General features: G+C 47.8%; 8 protein-coding genes and 2 non-coding genes across 10 annotated transcripts; 4 read left to right on the top strand and 6 right to left on the bottom strand.

Annotated features, from left to right (window-relative positions):
* The first annotated feature begins 167 nt into the window (after positions 1-167).
* V8C40DRAFT_255897 (Pfs, NACHT and WD domain protein) lies at positions 168-5,611 on the top strand. The gene is made up of 4 exons (XM_083218156.1): positions 168-1,349; positions 1,403-3,021; positions 3,086-5,217; positions 5,274-5,611. Exons 1-3 carry the CDS (start codon positions 362-364, stop codon positions 5,189-5,191), a joined length of 4,713 nt encoding a protein of 1,570 aa, XP_083068641.1. The 5' UTR covers positions 168-361; the 3' UTR covers positions 5,192-5,217; positions 5,274-5,611.
* Positions 5,612-5,741: 130 nt separating this feature from the next.
* On the top strand, positions 5,742-5,846 carry V8C40DRAFT_t192. The gene has a single exon. It is a non-coding gene; the product is annotated as a tRNA-Ile (tRNA).
* Positions 5,847-6,368: 522 nt separating this feature from the next.
* V8C40DRAFT_255892 (UTP-ammonia ligase) lies at positions 6,369-9,133 on the bottom strand. The gene is made up of 8 exons (XM_083218155.1): positions 8,997-9,133; positions 8,907-8,944; positions 8,809-8,844; positions 8,659-8,738; positions 8,273-8,514; positions 8,204-8,211; positions 7,955-8,146; positions 6,369-7,898 (listed from the first exon to the last, which is right to left on the bottom strand). The coding sequence occupies exons 1-8, from the start codon at positions 9,031-9,033 to the stop codon at positions 6,795-6,797; spliced, it is 1,737 nt and encodes a 578-aa protein (XP_083068640.1). The 5' UTR covers positions 9,034-9,133; the 3' UTR covers positions 6,369-6,794.
* An 875-nt stretch (positions 9,134-10,008) lies between these two features.
* V8C40DRAFT_112743 (P-loop containing nucleoside triphosphate hydrolase protein) lies at positions 10,009-14,946 on the bottom strand. The gene is made up of 3 exons (XM_083210813.1): positions 14,840-14,946; positions 10,374-14,738; positions 10,009-10,309 (listed from the first exon to the last, which is right to left on the bottom strand). The coding sequence occupies exons 1-3, from the start codon at positions 14,842-14,844 to the stop codon at positions 10,204-10,206; spliced, it is 4,476 nt and encodes a 1,491-aa protein (XP_083068639.1). The 5' UTR covers positions 14,845-14,946; the 3' UTR covers positions 10,009-10,203.
* Positions 14,947-16,797: 1,851 nt separating this feature from the next.
* Positions 16,798-16,869, top strand: V8C40DRAFT_t193. Its single transcript has one exon. It is a non-coding gene; the product is annotated as a tRNA-Arg (tRNA).
* Positions 16,870-16,884: 15 nt separating this feature from the next.
* On the bottom strand, positions 16,885-17,900 carry V8C40DRAFT_255885 (uncharacterized protein). The gene is made up of 2 exons (XM_083218154.1): positions 17,503-17,900; positions 16,885-17,397 (listed from the first exon to the last, which is right to left on the bottom strand). Exons 1-2 carry the CDS (start codon positions 17,805-17,807, stop codon positions 17,127-17,129), a joined length of 576 nt encoding a protein of 191 aa, XP_083068638.1. The 5' UTR covers positions 17,808-17,900; the 3' UTR covers positions 16,885-17,126.
* Positions 17,901-18,099: 199 nt separating this feature from the next.
* Positions 18,100-20,213, bottom strand: V8C40DRAFT_255880 (DUF1774 domain-containing protein). The gene is made up of 5 exons (XM_083218153.1): positions 19,575-20,213; positions 19,486-19,509; positions 19,208-19,424; positions 18,747-19,149; positions 18,100-18,679 (listed from the first exon to the last, which is right to left on the bottom strand). Exons 2-5 carry the CDS (start codon positions 19,502-19,504, stop codon positions 18,446-18,448), a joined length of 873 nt encoding a protein of 290 aa, XP_083068637.1. The 5' UTR covers positions 19,505-19,509; positions 19,575-20,213; the 3' UTR covers positions 18,100-18,445.
* Positions 20,214-20,281: 68 nt separating this feature from the next.
* Positions 20,282-20,529, bottom strand: V8C40DRAFT_255879 (uncharacterized protein). The gene has a single exon (XM_083218152.1). It carries the CDS (start codon positions 20,471-20,473, stop codon positions 20,294-20,296), a length of 180 nt encoding a protein of 59 aa, XP_083068636.1. The 5' UTR covers positions 20,474-20,529; the 3' UTR covers positions 20,282-20,293.
* A 1,580-nt stretch (positions 20,530-22,109) lies between these two features.
* On the bottom strand, positions 22,110-23,213 carry V8C40DRAFT_277509 (F-box protein; the record flags this gene model as incomplete). Its single annotated transcript, XM_083220969.1, has 1 exon — positions 22,110-23,213. The coding sequence occupies one exon, from the start codon at positions 23,211-23,213 to the stop codon at positions 22,110-22,112; it is 1,104 nt and encodes a 367-aa protein (XP_083068635.1).
* Positions 23,214-24,617: 1,404 nt separating this feature from the next.
* Positions 24,618-24,986, top strand: V8C40DRAFT_255877 (uncharacterized protein; the record flags this gene model as incomplete). The annotated part of the gene is made up of 2 exons (XM_083218151.1): positions 24,618-24,703; positions 24,770-24,986. A coding segment is annotated over exon 2 (197 nt), but the record flags the coding sequence as incomplete, so codon positions are not given.
* Between the last annotated feature and the right edge of the window lie 76 nt (positions 24,987-25,062).

Genomic DNA, 25,062 nt, shown 5'->3' with positions numbered 1-25,062 from the left:
GCAACTTGGTTAGATGATTTCAAGGTGTGTTAGAAGCTTTCCAAATCACACGGCAGCCACGGGATTGTTGACAACAGGATACTGCTGGCTGCGAATCTGGTAGGCTGGCCACCTGATAGGTCAATTACCCACATAGATTCTCTCTCGGAATACAGAAACATCGGGCAGCAAATATGATACATAGCTGCAGCCTGATCCAACCACATGCGAGCGGGGTCGAGACGGCTGCCATATTTTCTTAATTGCTCAAGTGCTTCTTCCTTTTGTCTCTTCCCTGTGTCTCGGGAATTTATAGTATCACTAAATATCTTCGATGAAGCTCACTGATCTCAATTAATTACGTTCTCTTGCGCCACCGAACATGTCGAATCCTGAAGATTACACTGTTGGGTGGATCTGCGCCATCAGCACTGAGCGTGTCGCCGCCGAAGCTTTTCTAGACGAGAAGCATAAAGGTCCTGAAGATGTCTCTACCCATGATAATAATGACTACGCTCTGGGGAAAATGGGAAGACACAACGTGGTCATCGCCGTCCTACCTGACGGCGAGTATGGAACAGCTTCTGCAGCTACTGTTGCGAGAGATATGTTACACACCTTTCCCAATATTAGAATTGGCTTGATGGTGGGCATTGGCGGTGGTGCACCAAGCGCCGAGCACGACATCCGCCTAGGGGACATTGTTGTCAGCGCACCTCGTAATGGGAAGGGAGGTGTATTCCAATATGACTTTGGTAAAACGATGCAGGATCAAGCATTCCAACAAACCGGATTCTTAGACCAGCCACCAACAATCTTAAGAACGGCCATCGCCGGACTTAAAGCTCAATACGAGGCTGAAGGTCACGACTTAGAAGGAATGATTGATGACCTTCTTGCCAAAAAGCGAAGGCTACGGAAGAATTATAAGCGGCCAGCCCCGGTTAGTGATAATTTGTTCCAAAGCGAAATAGTTCATCCGCCAGATGAAAGAACCTGTAAGGCATTTTGCCTTGATAATCCGTCCAATTTGCAGCCTCGCCATAAACGAACAGAAGACGACGACAACCCAACGATTCACTATGGCACCATCGCTTCAGCCAACCAATTAATGAACGATGCAAAATTAAGGGACAAGCTTGCGGCCGAGAATGATGTGCTATGCTTTGATACGGAGGCAGCAGGGTTAATGAATCACTTTCCTTGTCTGGTCATCCGTGGAATTTGTGACTACTCAGACTCTCACAAAGATGCCGGTTGGCATGGTTATGCAGCAATGACAGCTGCTGCATACGCCAAAGACCTTCTCATCCGAATCCCTCCAAAGAAAATCGAGTCCGAGAAAAGGATCATTGATTTGATTATAAAAAGTGAGCTCTTAGCCTATTTCTCAACATTATGATGCACTGCTAACAGAGCAAAGTTGATGAAAAGATAACTGAAGTCGATGAAAAGATAAATGGTATTACCCAAAGTATTCTGTCTATCAAACTTCCAGTTACGGAAGGGGCTGCCTTTGACTCCCACGCCGAGGAGCACAACCCGACTTGCTTACCGGGGACGCGAGTTGAGTTACTCCAACACATCACAAATTGGACTCAGGACCCAAGCGCCAAGGCCATTTTCTGGCTAAATGGAATGGCTGGAACAGGGAAGTCAACTGTTTCACGCACTATTGCCAAATCTCTTGTCAGCACCGGTCATCTAGGCGCCAGCTTTTTCTTCAAGAGAGGCGAGGGCGATCGAGGAAGCTCGGCAAAACTATTTACAACCATAGCGGCTCAACTAGCCACAATACAAACCAATATCGCGAGTTATTTCCAGCATGCGATCAAAGCAAATTCTGATATTGGCAACAAAGGGTTACGGGAACAGTTTAACGAGCTCATCTTACAGCCTCTATCCAAGGTTCCTCCATATAAGAGAAAATCCGGCTTTATTGTTATAGTCATCGATGCCCTAGATGAGTGCGAGCTAGAAGATGACGTTAAACTTATCATCCGTCTCTTCAATCATGACAAAAGTTTGGGGCTAAGAATCTTTCTCACTAGCCGACCGGAGCTTCCAATTCGTCTAGGATTTTCTGCAATCCAAGGAGAATTTCAGGGTGTCATTCTTCATGAAATATCTGAGCCTGTTATTCAGCATGACTTATCGGTCTTAATAAGACATGAGCTACAGAGAATTCGAGACAACTATAATAAATCAGTGCAAGAGTATAGACAGTTGAAGGGAGACTGGCCTGGCCAAGCCAGTATCGATACTATAGTCAAGATGGCAATTCCGCTTTTCATTTTTGCTGCCACTATATGTCGCTTTCTTGCTGACCGCAAATGTGGAAACCCCGATGACCAACTTCGCAAGGTCTTGGAATATGAAACCAAAAGTCAAGAGTCTAAGCTTGACGCAACCTATCTGCCTGTCCTTAATCAACAGATTGCCGGGCTTACTACAAGGGAGCGAAATGGAGTACTGCAGCAGTTCAAATACATTGTTGGCAGCATCGTACTTCTGTCAAGCCCTTTATCGACATCCAGTCTATCGCAGCTCCTGCGAATTTCTAGAGATATCATTGATACAAGATTAGATATGCTTCATTCCGTCTTAAGCATACCGCAGTCACCTGAGTCTCCAATAAGACTACTGCATTTATCTTTTCGCGATTTCCTAGTCAATCCCGAAAAGCAAGGACTGAATCCGTTTTGGATCGATGAAGCAGAAGCTCATGCAAAAATAACAGACAACTGTCTACACGTCATGGAAGGATTCCTTCGAGAAGACATGTGTAGCTTACGATCACAGGGACTAGAGGGTTCCATAGTCGAGCGTGAAGAGGCAGCTGCATGCATTCCTGCCGCGGTTCAGTACGCATGCTTAAATTGGGTATTCCACCTCCAAGCAGCAAATAATTATGACGACAATTACTCTGGAACATTCCAATTCCTGAAACAACATTTTTTACACTGGGTCGAGGCGTTGAGTTTGATACGACAAGCACCGGAGACCACCAAGATAATTACAAGCCTACAAGCTCTGATACCGGTGAGATTTTTTTTAAGCAAGATGAAATAAATTTCTTGGTATAAAGTCGTTAACTTAATGAAAGGCTAAGAATAACAAGCTGCTCTCTGAATTTCTTGATGACGCTTTGCGTATCCTTCAGTCAAATTTACAGCTCATTGCTAGCGCGCCTCTTCAAATTTATTCTTCAGCCCTTCTATTCGCTCCGCACCAGAGTATCATCAAGAAACTTTACAGAGAAAGAATACTTGAGTGGATATTGCTCGAGCCAAAGGTGGAGCACAGTTGGTCCCCATGTATAAGGACGCTGGAGGGTCATCGGGGACGGGTCAACTCCGTGGCCTTCTCTCCCAACTCAGCATTTATAGCATCGGCCTCGGATGATTACACTGTTCGGTTATGGAACGCCAATACAGGCGAGTGTATTGAAGTGTTTAAGGGCCATAACTATGCAGTTAATTCGGTGGCCTTCTCGCATGATTCGTTATCCGTGCTATCAGGTTCATACGACGACACTATCCGGCTGTGGTGCATTGATACAGGTAAATGCGTTCAGACACTCGAGGGCCATCGTTCCGATGTAGCGGCCGTGGCTTTCTCGCATGATTCGTCATTTATAGCATCAGCATCACGCGATAGAACTATCCGGCTATGGCGCGTTGACACGGGCGAGTGTATTCACATACTATCCTTGGCGAGTGATAATCATTACAAGTCGAGTCATTATATAGCCTTCTCGCAAGATTCGTCGCTTCTGGCATCAGCCTCCGATGGAAACCCTATCCAGCTATGGGACACAAATACAGGCACATGCGTACAGACATTTCCTAGCTGTTATGGACTGGCTTTTTCGCATGACTTATCTTTTGTCGCATCAACCTCAGATGGCATTGTTCGTGTATGGCGCTCTGATACAGGCGAGTGCGTTCAAGAATTCAATGGGCATCGTGACCGCGATGCTGCTATAGCCTTTTCCCATGATTCATCTCTTATAATATCAACTTCATCTGATAATACTATCCAACTATGCAACATTAAGACGGGGGAGTATATACGAGAGTTTAAAGGCCATAGCGGTCTGATTGTATCTTTGGCTTTCTCGCACGACTCATCGATTATAGCATCGGCGTCAAGCGATGATACCATTCGGCTGTGGTATACTGACATAGAAAACTATCTTCACGAACCCGACTACAATAGCAATAAGACCATCCCGCCAAGGCGTGCTGAAACAACAAATGACACTTCGGTTTCTGGAGTTGATGACGAACGTATAGAGAATGTGGCCATTTCCCATGACTCATCGCTTGTGGCATCGCTTTCATATGATGGCACTGTCCGCATATGGCACGCTGATACAGGAAATTGTATACGGGAATTTAGGCCCGAGGATCCTCCCGAAGAAGAACTACCCGAGGGTTTTAGCCGCATACATTTCTCTCATGATTCATTGTATGTGGCAATTTTTAACCGCTACGGATATGCTCTCTGGTTGTGGAGTGTTAATACGGGCGAATGCATCCACACATTCATATACGCTGAAGAGGTTCTTTCTATGGCCTTCTCACATGATTCATCACACATAGCAGCGGCTTCAGGCAAATCCGCCTTCTTACGGAGCGTTGATACGGGCGATTGCGTTCGTGAATTTATTATTGATGAGGGTATCATTTATGATTTGGCCTTCTCACATGATCCATCACTTATGGTATCAGCTTCAAATAGAGCTATCCAGTTATGGAACATTGATACGGGCGAATGTATCCGCATAATCGACACCCTCAAAGAATCTCTCGCAGCGGTGGCCTTGTCAAATGATTCATCACTTATAGCATCAATTAATGGACGTACCATTCAGCTATGGTGCGCGAATACAGGCGAATGCGTCCAGAACTTTTATACAAACGCCCCCCGCCCTCTAGATTACCTTTCGTTTACGTCTGATGGCTTACATCTGTTGACAAACTTTGGTATGCTTACTATATCTCCTACTGAGCAAATCATTGGTTGGGGAGGCTATGGATTTAGCGAAGATTGCTCTTGGATTACATGGGATGGTAAGAACTTGCTCTGGCTGCCTGTGGAATATCGGCCAAACCCTGATTGCTTCGCTGTGAATGAAACAACCCTAGGGGTCGCCTCTAGGTCAGGGAGAGTTTGGTTTATAAAGTTTACTGCATATCCTCACTAATATATCAAGCCAAAATAATGCTGAATGTGAGTTTCCATATCAGCGTGTGTACTAGTCCCATATAATCTAACAGAGTATCTAGTCACTGCTTAATTCGCCAGAGATATAAGATGTGCTGAAGGTTGTAGGGATGAGATACAAAAAGATAGCAAACGATTCATTACATCTTTGGAAATCATGAAGCAACTATGCTAAGCAATACTTTAGGAAATCGAAGTACTTGAATGGGCATTGTCTTGTACGAAACCCGCGAGCATCAATAGTGTTGTATCAACAACTAAGAAATTGTGATACTTATTGCGCTCCGCCTGAGCTTCTTTTCATTATGCACCGACTTGGACCCGTTTCAATGTTCAATACGTATTAGCAAACACAGGCCTTCTACTTTTACAGTAATCTCAAAATATATGTCTTCAGTGAGCATATTGTACACATCTTCAATACGTGTGAATCTTGTATATACCATAATAAGCACGCCGTCATTCAACGATTCAGAGCCATCCCGGCTCCGAAAGTGGAGTCACATCCACCAAATCCTCCCTCCGGATTGGCTTCCGTAGCTCAGTTGGTTAGAGCTTCGTACTAATACTTTCAAGTCTCACGACTCAAAGTCTTGGTAATGCGAAGGTCGCAGGTTCAAGCCCTGCCGGGAGCAATGCTCACCAGCCGCCATTCGGAGATGGAATTTCTTTTTTTGCTCTTTTTGTGAATTATTTCATATCTCTTTTCCACCCAGCTTCCTCTATTTTACATATTTATGGGGGAAATGGTTGTTTGTTGAGGGTGAAAGCGCAATGCAGTCACCCATCTTTTTTCTCCTCCACTTACATACGACGTCGAGATACAGAACTGCCTGATATTCACCCCTTGGTCAAAGCTTCACAATGGCTATTCGACTAAGGATATTTTTTTTGTTATCCTAGTAATCCGTTATATGAGACCAAGTATCGACCTGACATGAATAAAACACAGCCCCCGTAGTATACACCAGTCCAATCTGTAGGCGTCATACTGAATAAGAAGCGAGATTGCCCACGCTGGGCATGACACCACTTTCATTCCGCAGTAGAATAATGATGAAGATGAGCTGAACACAGGGTAGCTCATCAAGTCAAGTTTTAAAATTGGCGGTGGGGAGTGGGACGATAAGTTGCAAATTATTTGTTATTTTTATTTTGTTCATTAAGAAGCATCTAAGCCCAGCGCTCGCGTGCTGGCCTCGAGGCATCAAGTCAATCCAGCTTGATGAAGCCAAGGCATTATTCTAAAAAATAGTATATCTAAAGCTAACAAAACAACCTATCTTGAAACCCGCCAGGCCCTTCAACCAAGTGAGCGTCCTTCCCCCTCGTCGGGAAAATGGAGGGCGTCTCACAGTGGCTCTGGAGTGGGAGGCTGGCTGCGTTGGAAGCAGTCAACAGCCTGCCCACTCTGAAGGGGCGAAGCGGGTCGGTATAATATATACCGTTTAATCAAGATAGTAACATCCACAGACTTTTTGCTACGTAAACCTGCGGTTCTATATCTACACATGCTGTTGCAAGGATTCAAGGCCTCGGGGTTTAGCCGAGAAAATTATACAAGACCTTCAGTACTCATTCCATTAAGCGGTTCCGTTGACAGTGCCGTTGGCCTCATTTCTGGCCTGGCAGACCTCCTTGGTAACCTCGTCGAGGCATCCGATGGCGGCGGCTACCAGACCGAGGATGGGGAGAGAGGGGCTAAGCGGTTGGCTGATGTACTCCGGGTGGTATTGCACACCGACGAAGTAAGGGTGGCTCTTGATCTCAATGATCTCCATACGCCTGCCGGTATCGTCCTTGCCGACAAAGGACAAGCCAGCCTTCTCGAACTCGTCAACAAGGGCAGGGTTAACCTCGTAGCGGTGTCGGTGGCGCTCATCGACAGTCTCGGCGTTGCCGTACATGGCTCGGAGCTTGCTGTCCTCGCTACCAGGCTGGAAGTGCGTGGTGCGCAGGCCGAGTCGCATGGTGCCGCCCTTGGTCTCCTTGGAGCCCTCGGGCATGAAGATGACGGCGGGGTACTCGGCATTCTCGTCGAACTCTTCGGAGGTGGCGTTGGCATGTCCACAAACGTTGCGGGCGAACTCGCAAACGGCCAGCTGCATACCGAAGCAGATACCCAGCCAGGGGGTGTTGTGCTCTCTGGCCCACTGGGTAGCCTTGATGATACCCTCTGTGGCTCTCTCGCCGAAGCCTCCGGGGATAACCACACCGGACGCTGAGCAAACATCGTGCCAAGCCTTGTGGTATAAGGCGGGGTCGGCCTCCCGGGTCGACTCCTCGAGATGCTCGGAATCAACCCAGATCAGGTTCAACTTGCGCTTACAGTGGATAGCAGCGTGTTCTAATGATTTGTAGAGACTGAGGTAGCTGTCGTGAAGTTCGACGTACTTGCCAACCAGGGCAATGTCGATCGTCTCTGTGTAATTCTTTGAGATGACATCCTTCCACTTTTGCCAAATTTCGGCGCCCTTCTTGACTTGGGCTGGCTCAGGGGTGAGCTTGTCCAGCATCAAAATCGACTGCAGAACAGTGATCAGGCCCTGCTCTTTCAGAAGCACTGGCACCTGGTAGACTGTGGGCATATCTCGGACGGCAATCACCTGCTCAGGCTCAACCTGGCAGTGAAGGGCGATTTTGTTGATGGTATCTTGATCAAGAGGACGTTCACAACGGCAAGCAATCTATTAGGGTCATTAGCTCAATACCGATTAGGCAATAGGTAGATTTAAGCTCTTACCAAGTCGGGAATGAGACCGGCACTCCGGATGGTCTTGACGGCGTGCTGGGTCGGCTTGGTCTTTTGCTCGCCGTTGATGACGGGAACATATGAGACCTGAATGTTGATGAAGTTGCCCTTGCCACACTTGTGTCGGAGCTGTGTAAGCGCCTCAACGAAGGGCATGTTCTCGATATCGCCAACTGTGCCACCCTGTAGAATGGAATGTTAGAAGGAGCGCAAGCATAAGGACTGGAAGAGAGTATATACAAGCTCAACTAAGAGGTTGTTAGCAAGTGTCCAGTATAGCTTGTGACTGTAGAGGCGGATGCAACATACCAATGCAGACATCAGGCTCGGCGCCCGACTCATCGATGGGGATTCTGGCGACCCGCTCAATCCACTCCTTAATGAGGTTGGTGACGTGAGGGACGACCTGGACGGTACGGCCCAAGTAATCTCCACGACGTTCCCTCAGGCCGACCTCCATGTTGATCTTGCCGGTAGTGATGTTGTGGTCTCGGGAGAGGTTGATGCCCAGATATCTCTGGTAGTGACCAAGATCCAAGTCACACTCGCCACTGAGATGCCAAGAGTCAGTTTTTACTCCATGTAAAAGTTTTTTCTCCCTGGGCTCGAAATTTTCGATTCCGGTACGAGATACTTGTCGTTGGCTGCCAGAATCGTTTCGAAAAGGGCGAGAAAGGGCACCGAAAGTTGCTTACCCGTCGTCCAGAACGAAACACTCTCCGTGATCTTTCGGGTTCATAGTTCCAGCATCAATGTTCAGATAAGGATCGATTTTCTGCCGTCATCGTTCAAGTTAGAGGCCGATTCTTGACATTTTAAAGCGATTCCAGGTAGATGGTGCTCACGATGCAGGTAACACGCAGACCGAGCGTCTTGAGAAGCTATTCGGGCGGTTAATATTCGAAGATCCGCGTCCCGCCATGGACGAATTCTAGAAGCATACCAGGCCCGTGGACGAGGCAATAATGCCCTTTCCAACACCTATTAAACTGTTAGCAGATGCCAAATTATTGTATGGTACAGGGTGCAGTACCGGAGATGACTCCGCCCGAAACGAGAATGTAACGCATGGTGACAAGAACTGTTCGTCAATATCGATGAGGTACAGGGATAGAATGACGATGACAGCGCATGTGAAGTTTTTAAGAAGTTTGGAACTTTTTTTTTTTTCTTCTAATCGCGGACGGCAGGTCCGTGCGCAGCCCCGCATCTAGCAGGTGGCCAATGATGTATCCGCGTAGGGGGCTCCATCCGGTAAATCTGCACACACCGCCCGGCAATATTTTGAACGTCTGCATATGCATGCTCTTAGTGTATCCGAGCACGCTTTTGCCCGACTACCGCGTACAATCATGTGAATTGCATAACTTTGATATCGCATAGCTCACAGCTTCGTGTTTACTGTCATCATGCGTGTTATGATTCCTCCGGCCGTTCTGGACTCGATCAAAGTGACGCCGGATGACTTTTTTGACATCTCGGCCGAGTCGGGGAATTACGATCAGGGATTCATGCCTGTCAACCAGGGTCGCTGTGGCTGCCAGGATGATGTACCATACAAATGGCAACTAAAACTTACATGTATTCCCAACCTCATGTGCACGCCTGATATCCAACTCATAATTGTTGAACTTTTCCATTGATGACATCTCTGACTCGCGTGGGAGTATAGTGAAAGGTTAGCGTGTAAATGACAGGTGGGCATCTGGAACTTACTAGTAGGTAAGTAGGTTGTTTTACATGCCAATAAGCTGCTGTCGTAGCTGCCGCAAGAATCGTCTTCTTTACGCATATCGTGGTCAGAGTTAGGTAGATCTATCAGTGATATTGCGAAAAAAAAAAAAAAAAAAAAAAAAAACCTTGAATGCATGTCTTGAGATGTCAGACCTGCACATGGACAGATTACAACATAGTAGGGTAGGTAAAGAGAGAGACGAGTAAGAGAGCAACTGTGACCCAATCATCTATTCCTTGGTTAAAAACTAGGAAGTCCTTCTATAAGCATTAGATAAACATACTCATTCGATTTATAGACGAATAGTAGCTGAAGGAGAAAACATCTCATATTTATATAGTTTATTATTTAGAATATCGTTTGTTTCAAATCTTCCCCAACCCCCTTTTAAAGGTATCATCTCTCATCCTCGCCTCTATACCAGAAGCTTCGTTTATCCAAATTCGTATGCCACCAAAATTATCTTCTATCGCCATTTGATAATAAAAATAAAAAATGCACTCCATTATTTATCCTTCAAAAACTCCTGTAGCTCCTCCATCTCTCCACTGTGGTATATCATGTCGTAAAACAAGCCCTTGGAATTGTACAAGTCTCGGGGAGAACCGTATCTATCGAAAGTTAGCATGTATGCGACAAAACAAGCGCTGTATCGCTGGAGGTATGGCTACTTACTCTACTACCTTGCCGGCGCCCATCACGACAACGGAATCATAGTCGATAATGGTCCGCAAGCGATGAGCAATCGTCACAAGTGTACGGTCTCCGCCAGCAGATTCAAGTTCGGTGCGTAGCACTTGCTGAATACCCTTGTCCGTTTCGTAGTCCATACTGGCAGTAGCCTCGTCCAGCAGCATCAGCTTGCTCTGGCGGATAAGCGCACGGCAGAGAGACAAGACCTGGCGTTGGCCGTGGGAAAAGTTCTCTCCGCGAGCATCTACCGGAGTCGTCAAAGAAATTCCTTGGGACTGTCCGTGAACAGAATCATCTACGCCGTCGACAATCGTCTCATCAGAAGAATCGTCGCTAGAAAAGGACGCGATGCCCTTGCAGTTTTCCAATGCCTTCTCGAGAATCGCCTTGGGAACGAGACCGGTAGGATCGAGGTTAGATTCCACAGTTCCGTTGAACAGTGTCGCTTCCTGAGGGATGATTGTAAGGCCTTCGCGTAGCCTGCGCCGGGGAATCTTGGTAATGTCGATTCCATCGTATAAGATTTGACCAGAAACAATATGCGTAAACCGCAAGAGAGAAAGAACAAGAGTGCTCTTGCCGGAGCCTGTTCGTCCGACGACAGCAACTCGCTCTCCAGCTTTGAACTTGAGATTGACGTCCGTGAGGATATTGGGGCCATCAGGATCGTATCTAATGGTGACGTTGCGAAACTCGATTTCTCCTGACTTGGGCCAATTCTTGGGAATGACATGGCTTTCATCGTCTGCAAATTCTCCTTCTTCGGCATATGTTTCATCGTCTTTACCTTCAGGCTCTAGTTTGACATATTCTTTAACACGATGGAAGCTCTGCATCTCTACTTCAAGGTCGTTCATGGCTCGTACGAGCATGAGAATAGTCTGGCTCAGTCCGTTGGCATTGTTAAGGGAGAAACCGACCAGACCAGCGCCAACTACTCCAACCTTGGAGAGCGCGATAATGCCGGCAAATAGAGCGACCAGAGAAGTCACAAAGTCCACTCGCATGGCCACCCAACGGTTGCAGTTATAGTTTGCCTCTGCTGCGGCCGACCAAACGCGTAGCTTGGATGCCAGATCGCGGCCAAAAGTTTCACCCATGCCCGCCCTAGCCCTGATGATGGGCAGCCCAGCCAATGTATCGGCAAACTGGGAGAAGACGGGCGACTGTGCGGACGAAGCAAGTCGCTTGATGATGACGGCTGTTCGTGTGTACATCTCGCCAACCACAACGCCAAAAATGCAGGTGAAGAAGGCGGGTATCATGAAAATCGGCATGATTGAACTGACGGCGGCAATACGGGCAAACAGCATCATGATGGAATCAAAAGTCACCCGGAGCATGGAGCTAAGTCCTGAATCAATCGATGCCATGTCTCCGGAGAACCGGTTAGTGATGCGACCGATGGGGATCGTCTTGAACCATGACAAGGGGACTCTCATGACCGCACGGATGAAGTCATTGTGAAGCTTGCGACCAGCACGCCATGCACCCCATTCGAAAGCGATAATGACCAAACCAAAGGAGATTAGCTCAGCAAAGGTGAAGGCGGCATAAATACCCATATAATAGGCAATGTCCACGTGAGCGTTGTTATTGTAGGCCTCTACCCAAATGCCCATCCAGTAACTGGATGCGAAGAAGAAGACGTTGGAGCCGGCGAGGCCAACCAAGCAAAAGACGGCGAAGAGCGGGTGTCCAAAGTATCTCATATACTCCAAGGAGGCTAACCGACCGACCTTGCCTGATGCTTTCATTTCCTGGTTCACAATGTCTTTGGCCGAGGTTTCAGTGGCCACCTTTGACGGATCATTCAGGGCATCTCCACTAGATTGAAGCTCAGGCTCCGGAGGAGTTTCTGTGCCGGTTTCGGTTTCGGTTTCAATATCATCATCATCTCCTCCGAGGATTTCGGCAATCTGGATGGGCCTGCGAACTGCACCAATGTTGGCCTCGGCATTCTTGACTTGACCTCTCTCGAGGAGGACGGAAAAGTCTGCCTGTGCTGAGATCCAAGGAACTTGAGTGACGAGAACAACAGTCCTGCCCTTGAGTAGATCGCCACAGAAACAGTGTTTCCAAACACCAGCAGAGGTTTTGGCGTCGAGAGCGGAGAAAATATCATCTAGAAGCAACAGAGACGCCTTGGAATAAAGGGCTCTAGCCAAGGCCACTCTGGCTTTCTGTCCTCCGGATAAGGATGTACCATTCTCACCTACGACAGTCTGGTCACCGTCAGAGAGCTCCCTGAGGTCTATGTTGAGACAGCAAGCTTCAATTACTCTGTCATATCGAGCGCGGTCCATGGGGCTTTGGAAGAGGATATTGGCTTGAACGGTATCATTCTGGAGCCAAGCCGATTGCGAAGCAAAGGCAATGTCGTTGGGCGCGGTGACCTTGCCACCCTCTAGATGCGTCTCACCTAGGATCGCGAGCAGGAGGGTACTCTTCCCGCTTCCACTTTGACCAGTAACGACGTTGAGACCACCTTCAACAAAGTCTAGCGAGATGTCCTCGAGGCGGAATGTAGCCTTCTTATTTCGACGGAACGAAGCGCCTTCGATTCTCAGGGGTCCAACGGGATATCGAAGGAGGGGTACAGTACTATCGAAATACTTGTCGAGTCGGTTGAAGGCGACGCTTGCGGCAGCAAAGTTCCTGGAGAAGGCACTGGCCATCATGATGTTTCTACGGATGTTCTTCACGAGGAAGGCGGCAGTAAAGGCAGTAGAAGCGTCAAGGGGATGCTTTTCTACCCCGACGTGCAATCCGAACATGACGAGGAGGCCAATGTACGGAAAACACTGGGTAACTTGGTTGACCATGGTCTGCAGGACGGCCACTCGCCATAATTCCTTTTGTTCAGCCGCCCTGGACTCGATGATTCGGTTTGTGATGGGATCCTCCCAGGCAAAGTACTTGATGGCGCGGATGGAAGCTAGATACTCTGCAACAAGAGAAATGCGTGTATCTTGTGCTTTCCTCACTCGTCTCTGTGCGCCGTACATCTGCCGGCCCATATACACGGATATCGGAGTAGCCAAGAGCAAAATCGCCGTTCCTACCAGAGATACCCAGCCCATCATTTTGTAAAGGCCATAGAGAGATATGATGGTACCTGCCGGAACACCCGCAGAGACCAATATTACATCTCGTGCTCGATAGACCGCATCCACGTCAGCGGCCATCAAATTTGCCAAACGTCCAGCAGACGTCGATTTTTGGGCTCCCTGCGCCTCTTTCTCCTTATCGGTCTTTCCTCCTGCCTTGATATCGAAGGGGTCTTCCTCCAACTCCATTGACTCCAAAGCCCTGTGATATAGCTCCTGAGTCATGGCAGATTTGACTCGAACGATCAATCTGGTTGAGTTGAAGACATATTGCTGAAACAAGACGGATCGAGACAAGGGGCCGACAAACATGAGAATAAGCCATACGACTGGGTGGTATTGGGCACCACTAGGGTTAGCGAGATAGTCGAGTAGACGGTACATGCCATACGGGGAGACGTTCTCCATTGTGAAAGCGGCAGCAGCCCACGTGGCCATCAGTAACAACTCCTTACGCTGGAATTTCAAGGCTGTCCACAGGGTTTTTTTGTAGAGCGCTCGGGCCTTCTTGATCTTCTGGAGTAAATACATGGGCTCATCATACCAGGCTAATGTCGGGATACCAGACATGTCGAGCTTTTGTTTGGTGCCCTTCCATACGAGAGGTGTCAGCCACTCATAGGTGAAGTAATAGTTGAACCAGCTGCATGTCTCTTCAGGAGCAGGATCATTTTGCTCTGTGTAGCCCGGAATATCATGCTTGATGGTAGGCGGGACCCATTCTCGTGGAGTAATCAATGCGACAATAACGGCCGCACCCAACGATGACAGGCAACCAACGATACCAGCATCCCCAACACATTGATCCGTGCCAATCTCAATGCAAGGCAGCAGCTGTGCGGCTGCTAGAACGAAAAACGTGGCAGTCAGGACATAGTTGATTTGATGAAGAACGAGATGGCGCCAGGCGAGATCATGGCTAATGGGTCGTATCAAGCCGAGGACAAAAGCGTAGGCAATGGCAACAACGTTGAGCAGATGCACTCTCCCCTTGATCAGAGCGACTGTCAAAAAGACCAGCGAAGCGATGCGGGCGGCTTGCGACACAATTTCGTAGGGCCATTTAATTGATGATGCCTTGGACCTGGTGGTTGGCACGGAGTTCTTGCGATGCCGGATAAGACGAAAAGTCAGCCAAGCCGCCGAAGTGGCGAGAATCGCACCCTGAAGAATACCAGACCGAGCAAACTCAGAGGCGCGGCCTATCCATTCAGTCTCAGAGGTATCGATGCCGAGGCTGAGAATGCAGAGGCATATTGTTAGCAGGAGGATTTGGGCAGAGGTTGATGGAAGTCAACTATTGGATGTATTTCATCACGCAAGAAATGAGAGGCGCACGCCATTGTACCACAGACAGCGAAATGCTGACCAGATAAACCTTGGGATACACGTACCGACTTAGAAAGGTGGGAGGTTCCCGAAACAGCAGCTCGTCTGTACTGGGCGTGAGCAGCTGCGTGCCAAGGCGGGATAAGACGACGTCCATGATGCCGTCATCCAGAGGTTCGCCTTCGTTGAAGAAAAGGCTGAAGATGTTGAAAAAAGAATTAAAGGATTGAGTGAGGAACAAAGAAACGGTTCGAGTTGAAGTACAATCTTGAATGTAAAACTGAACGCCGCGAGTGGGTCCCGCCAGAAGGCTCAACGGCAAATTCGCCCAATTGCCCCCAATTGCCCCCCGACCCCTGTAGCTGGCGCTGTGGCATCACCGCTTATAGGCCTCTTTGGCCTGTAGGCCCTGCATCAGAGGGTGTCGCAATCCCTGTTGGCGAACTCCATCATGCACCGCGGCTGCAAAAATCCCTGCGCTAGCCCCCCCACAGTTGACCGATATGGGGACATCGGATGCATTTTGCTTGTTAGTCGCGCTTCGTATCTTACAGGCAAAGCGTGCAAAAGGCGTCCATTGTTAATAAGGGGGGCCTATGAGAAAGCGGACAGCTTGAAGCTCTCACCGTTTCTTCACGCAGGCGCTGGGACGGTGAGCAAAGGGAGCACTTGGCCCATGCTCTGGATCCTTGGGAGAGATGCGGTCAACAAGATCCTGCGGATGTGAGGTAATGATGCTCTTCTGGACTAAGTATGTCTCGTACGAGTGCTGCCATTGACTAATGGCGGGTAAATGCTAGCCCTGATATCAAATCTGTTAAAATAGTGAGACTTAGTGGGACGGCAAGCCGAATAAAACAACTTCGGCGAGCCAAAAACATCGGCGCCGTGTCGTCCTTATGCACGGCTTAAGCGGCATCGGCAGAGCTGCAGCCACCGGAGGATCAAAAAAGGCGCGCGCCCGGTTGGTCCAATTGCGTGTCATATGCCCATCCTTTTTGGAGGTTTAGGCGGCAGCCTTGGTAGAAATCTCGTATGGATATGATGTGCAGCATCGCAACCAACATGAGTTCTGGTTGATAGAATCGAGGGTCGGGAGCAACAAGATATGCGGTCTGTAGATGCTTGAACCAGTCGGCATATCGTATCCCAAGCCGGGTGGTCGGAAGAGAGAGGTTGCCAGCTCCGGAAAGTCGAGCCCTGTCTAGTCCATGTCGCCCTCCAAGGACTCTATCGCGTGCTCGGCATCTCGGGTATCTGGCGAATGTTGTCTTGGCTCACCAGGGACACTATTGGCCATTCAGTTGAGTCATTCATCAAACTCGGAATATACGAAGTCGCAACACCACTGTCGAGCAAGGCCATTGAAATGCCCACCCACTCACACTTTAACTGTATCTCGCAGGTCGTCCATCAACCATCTGTATTAGCGTACAGGCAGCGACAGTATCAAGGCTGTAATCCTGGCATCTAAGCCACACTCTGTCCCCGCAATGGATCGGAGCCGTGTCGGCAAAGTATCACTGCACGTTTGATGGTGTTGGAAAGTTGGGATATTTGACGATGATGTGTACAATAGCAAAGAAGATGTGCCACCAACTATTTCAGAAAGATGGATGATATAAGATGGGCGATCAGTTTGAAGTTGAAACGGTTTGGCGTTGAAAAGTGCAGCGACATACTCAATGTACCTAATCTGTCATTGTACTACGAAAAGGGCAGGCGCAAAAGGGTGAAATGCCACAGCGCACCGCCTTCCATGAACCAACCCAGCTTTTGACCAAGTTCCCCATTCCTCCACACAAAACTCATCTCATAGTTTATCAATCATTATCTTTTTCGGCTTCAAACTCTCTGGTGAGAATATCAAGAAACGAGAGTCCACATTGGCGACAGCTTTATAGGGCAAGCTAAATTCGCGCCCTCCATTAGTCACAATTGGTCCAAACCATCAACTGTCATTCACAGGCGTGCTGGCGCAATGGTAGCGCGCAGTCCTCCTAAGACTGAGGCTCAGGGTTCGAGTCCCTGGTACGTCGATGTATGCGAATGCCTTTTTTGCTACATGTGACAATTCTATTATTATTATTTTTGCCAACTGTGTGAACATTTGCGGCAGCATTTCTGCAATTGTTTTGCGACATGGTCAAGCAGTCAGCAATACAGCAGCTACCAGTAAGTGGTGAGATATCCTGTTCATCATCTAAACCGAACATGTATAGTATATACCATTCGTCTGTCTTCTATAATGCTTCTCGATTCATAAACAGGGTATACCAAAAACGTCAACATCTCCTCATCGCACTATTCCCTCGTCCCGTTCACAACTCACGCTCACCACACTCGGATCATACGCCATACAGACCGCCGTCGCATAGTCGCCATCATGGCTAATCGAGATCATGGCACTCTCATCCTCATCTTCGCCCTCATCGCCCTTGATACGTGCTACAGGCGGTCCGCTCCCTAGACGCTCCTCATTTCTGCCGCGGCGTTCAATCACGACGTCGTGAAATGTGAGGCGACGATGGGAGTGAGCCTTGATGGCGGCTTCTTTGGCAGCGAATCTATGTGAGTACAAGATTTCCTCCAGTTAGAAATTCCTTTATATAAATATTTTCTTCTCCTTCATATGGAAGAAACAGTATACAAGTGCAAGAATACAATCTTACCTGCCCGCAACAAATGTAGCAGCTGCCCATCTCTCTGGATCCTGATGAGCAATTTCTTCACTGCTCGGCGTTGTCTCAATACTCGACTGAAAGAGTGTGCTTCCTTCGCTCAAAAAAGGCTTATCGAGCGGGCGATTCTCGAGACATCGCAGCCTGGGATCCTTTCTCGCCTGCTCTTCTGGAGAAAAGATGCGGTTCACAAATCGCATGCCCCGAGGGCTCCTCAAGATGCCATAGATGCGAGATATCCGGCAAATATCCGTTCCGATGTTGAGCGGGAAGGGAAACGGCCTGAGAGGCTTCATCTGCTGCACAACCACATGAAAACCGGACGAAGAGATAAAAGCTGATTACAATTATCGACACGAATGACAATATCAAGATGCATTGTGCAAATGCAGAGTTGTAGTGGAGATGATCTGTTCTATCGCCACGTCAGGGGTGGCACAAAGTTGCTTATCGATACGGGTGGCCAAAGCTCTGCTTCCGTCGACGTCATCGATCCGTCAAGGAAAAGTCATAAGCAGAATGTCTCACCGTGAATGATGCTTGTCTTCACGGAACAAAAGGTCCTAGCTTGGCAAAATCTAGGGATCATTGCATGCAAAATATGAAGATTGTATGTTATGTAACCAACTGAACGCGGATCTGAAACAGAGCCAGAACCGACCGATGCTACCAATTACGAGTACAGGACTGCAAATACCCTAATCTCAACTTAATTTCGTACGCCGAACCAAAACATGGCGATAAGCCCCTTGCCAACTCAGATCCACAGATCTGTGGTGCTACTCTCCCTACGTCATATCCATTTGACATTGAGAATCTTTTGTGATTCAGCAAACAGGCTTTTCGGGTGATTCTGTCTGCTGTGAAACAAGCATCTTCTCACCGCTTCTGGGTTCGCGGAATTGGTGAGGAATTGATGTGCCTGGTTTCGCCTTTAGGCGGCCGACTCGTTGAGCAGCGGCGCGCGTTCCTCGTCTCTGCCCGTGGTTCGCCTCCATCTGACGTCTCTGCCTGACATGGCTGGAACAGCAACGGTGACTGTGGAGATGAAGAGAATAGCCATGATGATGAAGGCAAAGATCCACTGGAAAGCAACCACTTGGCGCTTGAACTGGGCGACACCAATTGCTGCCGAGAGGACGCTGAGAGCAAAGCCCATGGTGTAGTCCTAGATTGTGATGATTAGTATTTGATGCAAGGGAAACTAAGAAAACATTGGAGCAAATGTGACTTACATTGAAGGCAATGATGAAGAAGAATCCGTACGCCAAAATGGACCAGATGAAGACGTTGCCAAAGATTCTGGCCACCAGGCTGTGCGGGTGCGGCACCATGATGGCGCCGTTCCAGTAAATGGCCACAAACGTCCATGCCAGCGGGCCTGTGGCGACAGGAACGTGAATGAAGCGCGGGACTGTGTTGTGGCGGAAATACAGCGAACTGAGGTTGAAGAAGTTGAGGATCAGTATGACCTCGGCGATGTGGAAGTGCGAGTTCACAAAGAGCATGACGAATGCAAAGTGAAGCAGGTTGTTGAGGATGAAGTGGCTGCCGACACCAGCAGCTGCGGCAACGACGTCGGCGCTGCTGGAGAAGAGCGATGTGACATATCCAAACTGGAGGATGAAGAGAACAATCCTGGTTTTCACGTGTCAGAAAACTCGAACGAGAATTGATGAAGCCATGGCAAACTTACCAGTAAATATCAGCAAGGATGTGGTTCATGGTAAAGGCGCTGGGATACAGATAGTTCTGGTCCCATATGCGCCGGCGGATGTGGAATCCATCGTGAGGCTCGTCAACAGCATAGTAGACGGTGACGACGACGGACAAAAGCCACGAGAGCAAGGTTAAAATCTTGTATGCGACGATGGAGCCATTGCTGTGCGTCTCCCTCTTACTGAAGGGGTTCCCTGTGATGCGGATGTTAGCAAGCTGTGAAGAATGGGAATTGGTGGAACCATTGTCTCTTACAGGACTGCCACCCAGCCATGATGTCTGCCTTATTGTGTCAATTCGGCGATGCGACGAATTCGTATGACGACGCGGTCAGGGTACCGTACCTCGAGCACGAAGGAATCAAAGACGAGATGCTGTATAAATGCCAACCACGCCAATGGTATGGAGAATAAGAAAGGCCGATTAATGCTTTTAAATAAACCAATCGTCCCAGACAGTGGAATTTATGAGCTGCACAAGACGAAAAGAGACAAGAGGGCAAGCTCCCCAAATCGAGGCTATAAGTGGTTTAAATACCCTTCAGCCATAAGCAAACGGAGTGACTGCGTGTGTGTATACAAAGACACAAGAACAATCCTCATTACCCAATCGCCTCACCTTCATTCGTCCATCCCACCCATTCACTCCAAAGCTTGCACCCTGAACTCGTCACCCATTTGCGGGGAAGCATGCAAACTCATCCCGCCACCAAGCACGAAAAAAAAAGAGAGACAAGCCCGCCGCACACGGTGAATCGTCCCTTGTCCCTTGTCATACAAGCGCCAACAAGGCCAACGCCGATTTCTCTGCGATCCGGCCCATGACGCGCAGCTCCCGTCACCATTTGCTTGCCTGTGTTTCCCCAGCAAATGAAAAGTACACGCCGTCGACATCCATGGCAAGGATGCAAGGGATGGGGAGGGGCGTGTAAGCTTCACGCCCCTCTGAGCCTCCCTTGCCAGCCATGCTTCCTTTTATACTGTACAACTAAGACACATAGCTTCATGAATACAAGAAAAAAGGTTTATGCACTTTGCTTCCCCCCTTGTCACGATGCTCACAGCTAGGCTGCCTTTAGCTCCTCTTGAAGCGGGAGACGATGCTCATCGTGGGCTACGTCTTTGCCTAATAGGTTGATCGTGTCTGTCTTATTACACGTACTGTGGGGGAATGGAAGCAGGTGACCCCATCGGGCCACGGCCGTGGTGAGCTGAAAGAAGGAAGCTGTCGCTGTTACATTCATCTGCAGTACGAAGTCTGGGTTCACGATACTGTAAGAATAGAGTGATGATGATGCTGAGTGGTGATGCATTGCCAAGCCCACGTTTTGTGCCTTCTTAGATCATACGATACCTCGTCTACGCTATTATTTCGGCGGTGATCCAGGTACCTCTTAGCATTTGTTCACATGCTGATGGCACTTCAGCACCACAACCCGCGTAATCGAATCCTCCAAATCACACCACCTGCGAATGCCTGCATCTAATACCCCAAATACCTAATAGTTCATTAATAGAACCACCGCTAGTCTAGCCGATTATTGCAAGCATCGCGATTCCAATCGCCGACTTCAACCCCACGAATACGACGAGCCTACCCTAAATAGACACTTTTGGAGACGCCGGCTCATGCATGTCTCTCCTCGGCCACCAACTAACCAGAGGTTACATACTTTCCCCAAGTATAGTTCTTGTATATTAATACCTAGTAGCATCTATACCTAGGGACTGATTTATGAAGCATTCGAATTTACACAAAGTGAGCATAGTGCACAAGTGCTATGGCTTTTTACCATGGATCTCATCTTCAATTAGAAGCACATACTTCAAAGGCAGCCTTTATTCTCTACAAAAGACAGGCGGCAAACTTCTCTTACTCACATATCGAATATTTTCATTATATCTGCACGTAGTTTTGCTTTCCCGTTTTAATATATTTGTTTCACCCCCTTCTCTCAACGTATAGAAACAACTGCTGTAGCCATCCTGTCAGAGAGACACACTTGCCCTATTCCTGCTCTTTTTCGTTTCTTTATCAGCGCAAGGTACCTGTATTTAGCCTGCTGTACTTATTGTCCTGTATGTACTTAGTAGCATATAGCAACGTCGATAATGCATTTTTAAGTAACTCTACATCATTATATTATTTAATGGTCGGCTACGTGGACAAGGTGGGCAATTATCTGAAGGAAGCGCAAGAATTACCCTTTTGGGTCGTATCCTTTTTCGGGGGTCCTCTTCCTCTCTGCCCTCGAGGCGTCGGGGGAGGTTGAAATTGCTGTGAAAGAGTGAACTAGGTTCGTTGACAGACAAAAGTTCCTCTTGCAACAATTTTAGGCTTCACAGCATCTTTAACCTCTCCCGACGCCCTGAGGGTGGTTGGGTGCGGAAAGGAAGGAACCCCGGCCAGAGAGAATGTATTATTATTGGTTACTGCCCATTGCACTCATATCAATTTGATAGCAAAGCCTCCGCGGGGAACATAAAATATGGACAATAAGACCATCATGGCCGCTGGATCGATGAGATCTCGCTACAAGTGTTTAAACCATTTCTTTTTGCGTATTATATTACATTTATTTTATCATCCTAAAAGCTATGGGAATACAAAAAGAATATTCAATTATTGCGATATAAATAAAACCACCAGCGTATGATGAACGCAACGCAGAGTCCATGAGATGGTCTTGTCTAATGAGCGCCAAAACGAAAAATAAAACCAAACCACCAAAATAACACACCATTTCCAAAAAAAAAAAAAAAATAAAAATAAAAATAAAAATAAAAATAAAAATAAAAATAAAAAATAAAAAACATACTCGGTCGCATTGCCAGTCTGCTTTATAAGTACCCAACCCAACCCATGTGGTATAACCAGCATCACAAATTGACATCTCCAGACGCCCTCTGCTGACTTGCCACTTCTGATTCTTCAGGGGTATACACCCACAACCTCTCAATACTACCTGGAACATGACCAAACCGCAGCTCTTCGTAAAGCCAATCTGATAAACCAGGATTCTTTACATGTGCATCCCAACCAGTATCCACGGGCGCACCCTCTCCGCCGAAGTCGTGCCAGGCCCGGATCGTCGCGGTCAGCATATCCTCGGAGACTTTGACTTCAAAGTCCGTCGGGCACCGTGGACAAGAACAGATAATGCCACACCCTTCGTATATGATCGCGTTTTCTATCGCCTGCTCAAGGATGATATTTTCTCTTAGCCTGGGGTTGCCCTGCTGAGCCATAGCGGCTCCCGTCCGTTTCCACCATTTGGAGTGCATGATCCCGTTGCCAAAGACATTCATGTGTGGGCAGCCGGGGATGGTGATGTGATCGAAGAGAGGTCTCATGATATGACACTCATCTGTAATCACCCACTCTCTTCGCAGGATGAATCGGCCATTAATAATTCTAGGCCTCGCTGTGTAGGTCTCTGTAAAGGACGGTTCAAACATAAATTCCATCGTTCTGATGTGCTTATGGGGCCTCATCAAGCTGTCGAGGTAATTCTGGTGCGAATTTCCCATGCGAGAGAGCTTTAGAGCGCTCTGTATGTGATTCTGTTGGAGGGAATAACCTCCTGGGTTGATCATTCGTAGAGAAAGATCAGCACCACAAGGAGGATTCTGCGGTGAAGTTGGTGTATCCGACTCATCCATGGGGTGCATTCTGCAGCATTGCGGACATGCCCAGTGATCCGGAAAATTAAATGCCAATCCTGCCCAAAATCGAGACCTATCATTAGAGGGGAGTTGAGAGATCTCCCGCTCCCAGTGGCGACGAAAGACGTCCCGCAGGCCACGACTTGTCTGAGAAAGGGCAAACTCGTCGTGTAAGCCCAGGTTATTGATTATCATGCTAAAAATCTCTGGCGGAAGCTGGTACAACGGATGCATCTCATTAATCACGCTGTTGCTGGCATTGTCGCCGTAGCCCAGCAAGCGACGTAGAAATCGCAAACTAGACAGGATGACACCCATAGTTGTACCTGATTCGATTTGGCCGTAGCAATCAATAGCGACAAGGCTTTTACCGATATTGATGTTCCGATGAAATAATTGTTTTCCGGCCACTAGAATGATAGGACTGATGCTGAGTAGCTTAATGAGAGACAGGTAGTGTTGGTAACCCCGGATATGCTTGGGAGTGAGGATAAACACCTTGATGAGTGTATCGACAAACGCTGAAATGGCAGGCCAGATGCAAAGAATAAATAAAAGGAAATCCGAAAGGACAGAATGAATTGAAAGGGAAATTTAAAACGACAGAGAAAGGACGGGTCGGGACTTGTTAAATATTCCATTTTGTCTGAACGTATAGTCTATAACCTGCTCAAGCCTGCGAAGATAAAGATACGCCATGGAACGCATATACTTTGTACAAACATTGTTATCGTTGTTTCAAAGTTATTCAGATCTTCCTGAAATTATAAATAAAGGTTCAATTCTAATCTCTGATACTGATGTACTCTAGCGATTCAGCACAAGTGGCTTACCCTTTGAACGACAATACTACAGATACATCGGCCTGTTTTTGAACTTAAACGTCGTCAAAGCACCCTCGATGCCCAAAAATAAACCCTTTGTACCTAAAAATATACATTTGTTCCGCCTCACATTCACCAAGCTTCTTGCACGTCTCTGTCAAAGCGCCTCTCGACGGCAACTACCAATCGCATTCGAGAGCAATTTACAACGACGACGTATTCCCTAATCGACTATCTATACGACCATTAACAAGCTCTTTTACGTTTTCGCCTCATGGGATTCTCGTACTCTTATCTCTCCGAAAAGAAAACTTCATCAGCCGCCTCACTTGACGCAACCTCCCCCCTGCTGCGTATATGAAGTATAATTTCCACGGACAAAGACTCTTTTGCCACAATCAAGTAATCTAATTTTACCACAAAAATTCTTTGAGCAAAATAGAGAGGGTTTTCCAGCAGGTACGTATTGTTGTAGCGCACATAGCTTTTGGCGGGGAGTTATAGAGCTGTCGTAAGGATTGAGCTCAAGAGAAAGGCTGACGGGGGGCACTTACCGAGGAGGGATAAAACATAGAGCGAATTATAAAAAACAATCATGCAAGCACACTTGTTTTTGCTACTAATTTATTCTTACATCATTTAACCGGAATAAAAATGAAGATCAAGCAATATCACCATTAGTGAGGGGTGTCTGGCAATATCATGTCCATCCATCCACATAATCATCGCATATAATCGCAGATTAGACACGCCAGTATGAATGAAGGTCGTCCCAAAGCATCATATTCATTATCCATTTAGACCAACCATTATATCAACCCAACGTTTCAAAGTCACATAAGCCAAAAGAAAGTTTTCCCTCAGGACAGACGACAGGAGAGGGAATATGGGCGTGACGGCCGTCGCGCGCTCCCCGCTTCATATCACCGTTCCTCACCGGCAGCTCCAGCCTCCCGTCGCTCTTTCAAAGCCGACATTTCAGCCCTGGACACCACGCGCACCCCGATATTAGCCTACATCAACCAGCTGGAGTGGTTGGCGACTACGTACGGCGAGGACATGGTACTGCAAAATATCGTTCCGGGTATCTTGTCAGCTCCTGGGACCGATGGCTGCAGATGGTTCCAATCTTTAAACGACGAAACAAGAAGACGCTTGACGTGGAGTCTGCGGGCATGGGAAGATATACTCCGCAGCGCTTCCACAATTTGGGTAGTTAGCTATTGTACTGAGACTAATATAAGTTTCCTCTCTAGCTAGTAGTTAGTCCTAGATGGAGTCACATATAGTGACAAATACAACCTCAATATCAACCCGACACTCATAGCAAATACAATGCAACT

Source organism: Trichoderma camerunense (assembly GCF_050948025.1).
Source record: "Trichoderma camerunense strain CBS 138272 chromosome Unknown V8C40scaffold_21, whole genome shotgun sequence".
NCBI lineage: Eukaryota > Fungi > Ascomycota > Sordariomycetes > Hypocreales > Hypocreaceae > Trichoderma > Trichoderma camerunense.
This window is presented reverse-complemented; position numbering and strand designations above follow the sequence as displayed.